The following is a 10794-nucleotide window of genomic DNA, read 5'->3' as shown; positions in this document are numbered from 1 at the left end:
CTAGCCCAGCTCATTCAGTGGGAGATTATAAAGGCTGTGCATGATACACTGAGGGACTGTTAATATACAGTAGAATCAAAGACGAACAATGGAGTCTTTATTTGAATAAGTCAAGGTAAAGAGCAAACATCAAATATGTTTCAAAATTTCCATTCAAATTACTGTCCTTGGAGAATTACTCAAGTGCACACATACATTCACACACACACAGTTGGGTTTATTCACGTCATTTAAAGTGAAATTCCGTAAGTATCATGACAATGAACAATTAATTTGGATTTTTTAATTGGTCTAATTTGTGTTTTAATAATAATATTTTATTTTGAGCCCAATCTTTAGAACTATATTTTTAAAACGAAACTAATTGAACGATGCAAGGTCAGACATAATTCCTCATCCACTTAGATTAAATTCATTCAGTTTTATTTTTGAGTAAGAGCAGGATGAGATAGCTTCCATAAAATTGTAATCTGAACGTAATAATTAACGACAAAAGGTTTTTAAAAATTTAAGAAACATTTTTGAAAATGAACCACTCTGAGAGAAGAGAATCATATCCAATGAGTTATTTTACAATTTCTAACTGAAATAGATCAGAAACAACATGGCCTTTGTGACTAAAATAATAATTAAAAAGGCAAATAGCTGCTGAGTGCTTCTAAGTGCCAGGTTGAGTGTTAAGTGTATTACATCCATTATTTTTATATAGTATCATTTCTATTTTCTTTGGCAAAACTGGGCTAATTTCTAAAGGTCAAACATTGTAGGTTTAAAAACTGAAATTTAATTCGAAATTTCACTTACTCTGGAGCCCCTTGACTAAATTAAATTACATGACCTGAATTATTATAATTAATTCCCCAACTAAAGCGACCCTCATTGACCTTGACAAACACAGGATCTTTCTGGACGTCTAAATCAAGGGTGTTCCTACAGAAATGGTCGACATTCTCATTTACTGTCTTATTATCTCCTCGACTAGCCATTAAATATTGGCAATGTCTTCCGTAAAAGAAGTGTTTTTTTAAAAATATATATATTTTTCTTTGCGGTGCTTCCAGTATTTTTAGTCTGTGCATAAGTTGAGTGTGTTAGGTAACACATTCCAACATGTAAAATTTTACCTTAAATTCTTAGCGATTTCTCAGAACTGTCCACCTATCCACGGACAAGAAAAAGACCTAGGAGAACACTTCATCTCCTTTAAGTAAATACATGTGTATCACTAATCAAAGGAATTTAGAGGAACAAACCAATATATATGCTAACTTTTCAATCCCCTCATTTTTGGATTACTTAGTCTTTAATCATTATCTACTTTTAAATTTTCATAAAAATTGATGCTTTTTTTTTCCAAATACAGAACTTTAAATTTTAACACAGGTAATGTAATGATTTTTATGATATTTCCATGGACTCTGACTTTAAATAAATAATGATATTTTAATGTATGAACTTCTTTATCCTCAAAAATGCATTGCTTTCCATTACTCCGGCAAATAATATTTTGTCAAATGCAGGATATCTAAAAAATAGTACTTACTCCACACTGGACCCTTGTGGAAAGCCTAAAGTAAATCCGGATCAGAACTAGACTCGTCAGCTTCAAAATGACCACTAATCCTCGCCTTACTCCCAACCACCACAGCCCAGTTTGTGTGCACAGACATCTTGTCATTGTCTGCACCACATACTGACTCCTTAAAGCACAGTTACTCTAAAGCACAGTCCGTGACACCACTCAGCTGCAGAGATGAGTAATCAAAGAGTAATCTCCTCCCAAGTCAAACTGGCCGAATACCCAAAGAGGCAGCAAACCAAACCTAGGAGCAAAAATAGCTGCTCCATTTCAGACAGTGAGCAGCAAATAACCTCTGTGGGACTGAAGCTTCATAATGCAGCTCAGGATCTTCAAGGAAATGACAAGAAATCCCACTGCAAAGGTAAAGCATTTACTGGACCTTCAATATAACTGCTCGAGGCTGTGAGATTGGGAGCAGAGATGTGGGGAAACAGGAAAAACTGAGACAGGAAAGGATAGTCAGATTGGGGAACAGGCTCACATATTTTCATTTTTGAGGATCAGAACTCAAATCGGAAATATGATATTCTAATATGGAATCTGAAGTCTAGTTTTCTTCAGGACTTGTTGAAATCTGTAGTTTCTGACCAACAATTCATGGAGCAGTATGTTTACTGAAAATGCAGTGGTGTACAGAAAGATTACAAAGGTGGAAGTGGATTCAGTTCCAGCGTTTATGCATATAATTGTCTGTGCATAGGGTTCCTCTTGTATGTAAAGCTCCCAAACCATTTGCTCCGTCTCCCTTTCTCAGTATTTCCATTGCTCCCTGCAGATTTTCCAGCACCTCCTGCGAGGCTCATTGCTGGGATCCTGGGACTCCTCTGCCTTGTCTTGATGGCCGGTGTAATAACCATGACAATCAAGGTTATTACTCCTTGTAAGTTTTTGAAAGATAATAAGGAAACTTTTTGCTTTAATGATTTGTAAGTGCCTCTAATTATTAAGAATATTAAGGAAGAGAACTTTCAGTATAATGTGTGTATTTGGACTCAACGTTTATTTTTGGACTAAATATGGAAAGATTATTGTAAATTTGTAAAGAATATAAATAACAGTGTAGAATGTATATATATGTGTGTGTATATATATACACTTATATATGTATAAATTCTCAATTTTTTTTTAGAAATCTGCACAAAATTATTGAATAATACAAGTTTATTTTTCAGAATGGTTGTATCAAATACTGTAAGAGATGGTAAAGTTTGGTTCATTAGGCTGTTTTTCCCCAAAAAACACTTGTTGTTACCTGCATGTGTAGGAATTGAATTTCAGTAATTAAATTTTTCCCCAAAGACCTTCATGACTTTATTCATTGTTTTTGTTATTTTTATTCCACTATTCTAATAGTAAACATATCACATTTCAAATAGGAAAATGAAATATTATGATTTACTTATAGCATATTAATCTTTCTAAGAATTACTGTAAATTTTTTTAGATAGTGTAAAACCGGAACAGAACGATTCTTCTCCAATAACAAGAACTGAGAAAGGTATGTGACCATTTATGAAGTTCTGATATTAGTGCAGACTATATTTTGTCCCTATATTAGGGCTTACAAAAAAGATAATAAATTTTAAAAGCTAAAATTGAGCAATATATTTTCTTAAACAAAGAATAGGAGGGCATTCCTTCTTGTGTAACAATAAGATGAAATATTTTTAAGAAATCCATAGACAGTTATATATATACCCACCAAAATCAAATAAAGGCAGTACATGTGCATTTTCAGGTCACGTACAGCATGTAGTCTTTGTTTGTTTGCCTTATATGGGTACATAAATTAGGGGTCAAGATGTTGACTTTCTCTGCATGTATATATATATGGCATTTTGTGTTTTGTTTTACATGTACCAGTTTGTGAAGGTATGCATCTTGGTTATGTACATATTTGTTTGTACCTATGCAAATATGTCAGTTAATATTTATTTGTTAATTCAAATCATTTTGGTAGTAACTCATCATCTTTCTTAGGGGATCACTGTGGTCGTTGTCCAAAGGCCTGGTTTATGTATTCCAACAATTGTTACTACATTAGTACTGAGAGAAAATCATGGAATGAGAGTTGGTTGGAATGTGCCTCTAAGAAATCTAACCTGCTTTACATAGATAATGAAGAAGAAAAGGTAAGACTTTTAAATGTTTCAAACATTTTATTGAAAGTTTATTTCAGTTAATATTATGTTTGTAGGATTCATGCATATTTTAGTATACAGCTGTAGTGTATTTATTGTCAAGGCTGTTTAATACTGCATTTGATTTTACAGTATTTTATTTATATTATTAGGCTATTAATGCACATTTGCTTATTTTAGAACTATTTCTCATGAAAAACATTACTTCTATAAATGGTTTTTTTCTAATATACACTTTATTTCATTTTTTCATACGTCAAAAAAAAACAAAACTAAATACATAATTGTGCAGATTGATCAGAAAGTGACTAAAAACCCTATGACATCAGGTTGATTCCAGCTCATAGTTACCCTAGAGCTGCCCCCTCTGGTTTCCAGGACTGTAAATCTTTATGGAAGCAGATGGTCACAATATTTCTCCCACAGAGTGGGCTAGTGGATTCTATCTGCTGACCTTTGGATTCTAAGCCGAGCACTTAACCACTGTGCCACCAGGGCTCCTAGAGAGTGAATGACCCAAGTATTTAAAAATACCATGTCTCAGAGTAAAGAGCCCTGGTGGTGCAGTGTTTAAGCACTCCTCTGCTATTCAAAAAGTCAACAGTTCAGCGTCACCTGGAAAGAAAGTCCTAGCAATCGCTTCTACATGAGCCACAGCCTCCACCGGCCTGAGCCCAGAAGAACTAGATGGTGCCCGGCTACCACCACCAACCGCTCTGACAGGGATCACAATAGAGGGTTCTGAACAGAGCAGGAGAAAAATGTAGAACAAAATTCAAATTCACAAGAAAAGACCAGATTTACCGGTCTGACAGAGACTGGAGGAACCCCAAAGACTTTGGCGCCAGGACACCCTGTCAAGTCAGAACTGAAGTCACTCCCGAAGTCCTCCTTCAGCCAAAGATTACCCTGTTGCCGTTGAGTCGATTGCAAGTTGTAGTAATCCTATATAACAAACAATAATACACTTAAGGAACGTGTTTCTTAGTTTAATCAAGTATATGAGACCAAATGGGCAACATCTGTCCAAAAGCAAAGACGAGAAAGCAAGAAGGGACAGGAAACCCGGACAAAGAACACGGGGTACCCAATCTTTAAAGGGAAACAGAGAGTGCTGACACATTGTGGGGATTACAACGAATGTCACAAAACAAGGTGTGTATACATTTTGGAATGAAAAACTAATTTGCCCTGTAAACTTTTACTTAAAACACAATAAAATTTTACAAAAGGAAAAGAAGATTACAGCCAGCCAGGAAAACCTGTGGAGCTCAGTTCTAGTCCGTGAAACGCGAGGTCGCCATGAGTCAGAAACGACTCTGTGGCGACAAAGTTGGTGTGTTTTTTTGTTGTTTATTTACAAATAAGTTTAAGAAATAGAGATTTACAGCCCTCTAGCAGCCACTTCCTTATGTCTCCTCTGAGTACTTCTCTCTCCTCCCTAAAGCACTATTCTTTTCTTAATATTATAAAATAGCTTTGCTTGTTTTTCCACTTATTATCTATGAAATCACACAGTATGCATTTTCTCTTTGGTCTGTTTCCTCTTACTGATGTAAGACATTGATGTAATTCATCTATCTTGTTGTAGTTCACTGTAGTTTGCTAATTTTCACTGCTGCATTATGTGAATATAATATTTTGCAATCCATTTTACTGTGCATGGATATTTGGATTATCTCTAACCCTTGCCTGTTGCAAATAATTAATTATTCTCTGTACATCCTTGTGTATGTAATGTGTCCACATATTACCTGTTTGTGTAGGAATTAAATTTCATAGGTATCTGTGCATGTCAAAATGTGTAAAATTGTTTAATAGTTGCCTAGTTTTTTTACATGTATCAGTTTTATTCAGTAGTGTCTGAACATATTCCTTGGTCCTTGCACTCATCAGGACTTAGTACTTTGAGGAATTTTAATATTGGAAGTTTTTATGGGTTTATAGAAGTATCATTGTGATATTAATAATGTATTTTCCAGATTACTGTTAGACTGAACACCTTTCTATGTGCTATTAGCATTAGGATGCCCTCTTGGTGAAGTGCCTGTTGTCTCTTGTCCATTTTTCCTATGGGATTGTCTTTTCCTTCCAATAAGTTGATGACGTATTTTGAATATGAGCTCTTTCTTGATTTTATGGGATTTAAACAGCTTCTTTTTTTTCAGTGACTTACAGTTTTACTTTTAATATTTTGAGACTTTTAATGAACAACCTTTATTAATGATACAATAGTCCAGTTCAGCATTTTTGCAGGTGTAAGTGCTTATTTTGGAACTAATTCAGAAATTACTCAAGTTACATGAAGATATTCTCTTGTATTTATCTGTAGGAAATATCTTGCTTCTTCATTTTTTTTTTTTTTTTACCTTTTACATTTAGATCAACAATTCATTGGAATTTTGTTTTTGTGCTGCTGTATTTTTGATGAAGTGATGTAGAAGTGAAGTTCATACTTGTCTACATCATTACTCAGTTGATGGGGCGTAACATATAGCAAAGACGACCATTTCTCCATTCTTCTCTCTGCCACCTTTGTCATAAATCAGGTTCCTGTGTGTGTCTGTGTCTGTGTCTGAATGTGATGTATTTAGGGACACTGGGACTGTGTTTCATTTTTCTATTTTTCTCTTGCACCAAAACCACATGGTAAAAGTTACTAAAGCTTTTTGTTAAACCTTGATACCCAGTGCAACATACAATTTCATCACAGTCTTCTTCAAGAATGTCCTGTTGCACTGGCCCTTTTAGTGCCTTTACAAACATTTTCACGCAATCATGAGGCAATTTTATTGAAATTATATTTAATCAGTAGATTAACTGTTCACAATTGACATCTTTATACTATTATGTCTTAACATGCCTTGTGTGGTTATTATGTGCTATTGAGTCGATTTGACTCCCAGGGATGCTATAGGGCAGAGTAGAACTGCCCCATAGGGTATCCTTGGCTGCAATCTTTACGGGAGCATATTGCCAGGTCTTCTGTGGAGCCGCTGATGAGTTGCATCACCGGGGCTATTTACCTTCTCCAAACTCTGTTTACGTTCTCCATACAGTTGTATACTTTAGATAGAAGTCTTGTACAATTTGATTCACTTTGGCTCCAGTTATCTTTTATCTTTCCCCTTCTGATGCTGCTAATAGACCACACTACGTTGATGTATGTTTCTATATTGACCTTGTTTTCAGCAATATTGCTTAAGTCATTACTTTAGTCAGGCTTTCACTACAGTGATTTCTAGTGAAACCACTTTCAATTTTTTTTTTATTCTGTTGAATATATTTGTAACAAAACATTTGCCATTTCAACATTCTTCACATGTACAACTCAGTGACATTAATTATATTTATTGTGTTGTTCAACCGTCACCATTATCCATTCCCAAGTTTCCTCATCACCCTAAACAGAAGCTCCGTGTCCCCTAAACGTTGTGTCCCCCCTTTCCATTCTCTTCCTCCCAACTCTGTACACGTATAACCTACAATAAGCTTTGGTCTATATACACTTGTCTCGTCTAGAAATTTCACGTCAGTGTAATCACACAATTTTTGTCCTTTGCTGACTGATTTCATTCAGCGTTATGTTTTCAAAGTTCATCCATATTGTAACATGTTTCAAGACTTAATTTCTCTTTATGGTTGAAAAATATTCCATTGTATGTATATACCACATTTTATTTATCCATTTATCTGTTGATGGACATTCAGGTTGTTTCCAATTTTTAAGCTATTGTGAATAGTGCTCCAATGAACACCAGTGTGCAAGTATCTGTTTTTGTTCCTGCTTTCAATTGTTTTGGGTATATACCTAGCAGGGGAATTGCTGGGTAGGATAGTAATTCTGATTTTAAATTTTTGACTAAGCACAGAAGCTGTTTTCCACCTTGGCTGCACATTTTTACCATCCCACCAGCAGTGGATGAGGTTTCCAATTTTTCCACATCCTCAACAACACCTGCTGTTTTTCGTTTTTGAAATCAGTGCCATCTTAGGGGTGTCAAGTGAGAGCACATTGTGGTTTTGCTTTGCGTTTCTGTAATGCCTAATGACTTTGCATATCTTTTCATGTACTTGTCAACTATTTGTATTTCTTTTTTGATGAAATGTCTAAGTCCTTTGCCAATTTTCTACTGCAAGTTCTGTTCTGTTTTATTTTTTAGCCTGGCTTCCTAAGAGTTTTCCTGTGACCACAGAGCTTTGTTGTTAGCCAATGATTTAAGTAGAGGTCCTATTCCAAGACTTCAGCTCTATAGGACTTCCTCCTTCTGTCACTGATGTGGTGTGTGTGTGTGTGTGTGTCTGTTAGTGTGTGTGTGTTGGGAAGTGCTCATAACTTTGCAGAGAGTTCTCAAGTCTCCATTCGCTTGTACTTTTCACTGGGAACTCCTAGGTCTCCCCTGAAAACGTGATATTTATTCAGTCAGCCAAGAATATATAGACAACTAATGTTATCCTTTTTCTTGGACCCTTATTTTTAGGATCTTTGTGTTAAATTTATGGCTGGTACTCTGCTCACTCCCATGGGGACTACAAACTCAGCCTTTACTCAATCATCTTCAGCCAATTTCAGTACTTCAAACTGGAAAACCTGTGGGTTGTGATCCTCACCTCTCACCTCCAATCACATCTGCTCCCTCTGGCAGTAACACTGCTGACTTCTGAAGCCTGCTCCATGCTGTAAACTCCGCAGTTATTCTCACTGAGCTGGGGTGGGGAAGAGAAGGAGAGCAGCCTGGGCAAGAAGACTGCAGATGCGCACACTTCTTACTTCAATATCTAGTAGCTTTCCAAGAATAAATCCTTTTCAAATTATTATTTGACTTTGATCAGTTTCCAGAGCCCTGAAAGTATTGTTTTTGTCAATCTGACCCCTTTACTCAGTCACACTTATCACTGTCTATAACGTGTCCAGTGTGTACCATTCACTATGTGAGCAATTGAGGGGCTATGTACAGTCCAAGGAATCCTCGTGGCGTAGTGGTTAAGAGATCGGCCCCTAAGCAGAAGGTCAGCAGTGCAAATTCCCTAGACGCTCCTTTGAAGCCCTATGGGGCAGTTCTACCCTGTCCTAGACCGTCTCTATGAGTCAGAATGAACTCCATAGCAATGGATTTGTTTTTTTTTTTTTTTTTCTGCTACTGTAGTAAAGAATTCACTTTATTTGTAATAATAATAATTTAATTATTATAATAACACATAATTGATTTCTCCTAGAATTTCATTAGCTCTTTCAGTGTTTCAACATGGATTGGATTTAATGGCAGTTCAAGTTTCTCCTCCAAAGTGTAAGATTTTTGAGAACTCCTATATTTTATAACTTAAGAAAAAACAATATATGAACAATTATAAACCTAAAATTATTTAAGTCTTCATAGAGAAATAGTACAGGAAATAGTTTTAGATATATAACTATAAGCCTACATAAATTATTTAAGAATGAAATATTTATTATATTATTAATTTATATATTATCAATATTAATGCATTATAATAAAGGATAACTCCATGAATATTATTTTCATATATATATTTAAATATGCACATATCTGTTCTTAAAAAAATTTATTCTCTCTATTCCAGGTTTTCAGTATCTCCAAAGAGGGACCAGAATTGCAGAAGTTTTCGTTTTAAGTATAGCGTGTTTTATTCTACACACTGCCCTGGAGAAAAAACATATGTTTGTAAGCACAAGGCATGACAGCTTCCCTAAGTTTGGTATAGTGCTACTCCCCATCTATGAACACATATTTCTAGTTTTTTCAAAAGCCATACTTTTTTTAAGTACAGTTATTTTACATTTTTAATTTACATTAGTTTAAAAATATATGTATAATCAGAAATTTGTCGTTTCAACATTTTTACATGTAGAATGTAGTGACCTTAGTTACCTCCATCATGTTGTGTATCCATCACCACTATCCATCTCTGCATTTTCCCATCACCCTTCACAGATGCTCAGTGTCTCCTAGCAATGACTCCCCCTTTCTCCTTCCCTCCTGCCTTTACCACCACTAAAAAATTTTGGTCTTTATACATTTGCCTCATCCAGATATTTCATATAAGTAGGACCATGCATTCGTCCTTTTGTGTCCTACTTATTTTACCCATATACATAGATGCATATTATATATTTAGTAAGCTTCTTCTATTTGCTTATATAAATTATGTATAAATTTCAGATCATAATATTGTCAAGAACTATTATTTCCATGTCCTCAATAAAGTGAATACATTCATGCACATTTTCGGAGCAGTTGGTTTCTCCTGGCCCTTGAAGTTGTTTAAAATGAGGACACAACCATCCCTAGTGGAAGGTGTGTAAGTCAGAGCCCAGTTAGGAGACAGAAACCAGAGAAAGTTTATGTCAATAATTATTAACTATTTGCAGGGGAGGGTTAAATAATATAGGATGAAAGAAAACTCTAAAGAATACCTGAGTGCAGAAAGAGAATACCCAAAGAAGGAACAAACCTGATAGGTGGGTTTCAGACCAATCAGAGACCTATGTGGCTGCAGACCACTGAACCACATTGGTGTTCACTGGGTTGTCCTGGGACAGAGCAGGTCCAAGCCAGGAGACTAGAACTGGTGGGACGGCATCTCAGCCAGGCTGGCAAGCAGAAAGACTCCCCTACCAAAGAGCCAGTGGGCAGAAGCTAGAGGGCAAGGAACTATGACAGGGACTGGAAACAAAACTTGCTGGCAGCTGAATACCATGGATGTCTGGCAAGTATCCAGCTGGCAGCCCCCTCCCCACCCCTCAATAGGAGCAAAAGGAGAAGAAGCATCACAAATCCAGGAAGAAGAGCCCTTGCTCCTGCAGTGTCTCCCCAATGGCTTCTACTGATAGAGCTCAACATCATGCCAGTTGGCAAGGGAGCAAAGTTTATAGGCTATAGCTTCATTATTATGAAACAGGGCAAAGGATAGGATAGATTTGGAGATGAGAGAGAATAAACTGTGATTTGGCACACAAAGTCACCATTGTGACACACCACAGAATTGCAGTACAACAGACCTTTGTATCTGCTCCACTTCCTCAGAGAGTAGAACCAACAGGTATCTTCC

General features: G+C 36.0%; 1 protein-coding gene across 1 annotated transcript; it reads left to right on the top strand.

The window, feature by feature from the left end:
- Window positions 1-1366: 1366 nt before the first annotated feature.
- On the top strand, window positions 1367-3867 carry LOC101349867 (NKG2-A/NKG2-B type II integral membrane protein-like). Its single transcript, XM_023725844.1, has 4 exons — window positions 1367-1943; window positions 2358-2462; window positions 3027-3080; window positions 3563-3867. The coding sequence occupies exons 1-4, from the start codon at window positions 1754-1756 to the stop codon at window positions 3763-3765; spliced, it is 552 nt and encodes a 183-aa protein (XP_023581612.1). The 5' UTR covers window positions 1367-1753; the 3' UTR covers window positions 3766-3867.
- The last annotated feature ends 6927 nt before the right edge of the window (window positions 3868-10794 follow it).

Source organism: Trichechus manatus, unplaced genomic scaffold, assembly GCF_000243295.1.
Source record: "Trichechus manatus latirostris isolate Lorelei unplaced genomic scaffold, TriManLat1.0 scaffold00472, whole genome shotgun sequence".
NCBI lineage: Eukaryota > Metazoa > Chordata > Mammalia > Sirenia > Trichechidae > Trichechus > Trichechus manatus.
This window is presented reverse-complemented; position numbering and strand designations above follow the sequence as displayed.

Coding starts and splice junctions, on each gene's coding strand:
- LOC101349867 (XM_023725844.1), top strand. CDS start 1,754: ATGAGTAATCAAAGAGTAATCTCCTCCCAAGTCAAACTGGCCGAATAC. Junction 2,463..3,026: donor AATCAAGGTTATTACTCCTT/GTAAGTTTTTGA, acceptor AAATTTTTTTAG/ATAGTGTAAAACCGGAACAG. Junction 3,081..3,562: donor AATAACAAGAACTGAGAAAG/GTATGTGACCAT, acceptor CATCTTTCTTAG/GGGATCACTGTGGTCGTTGT.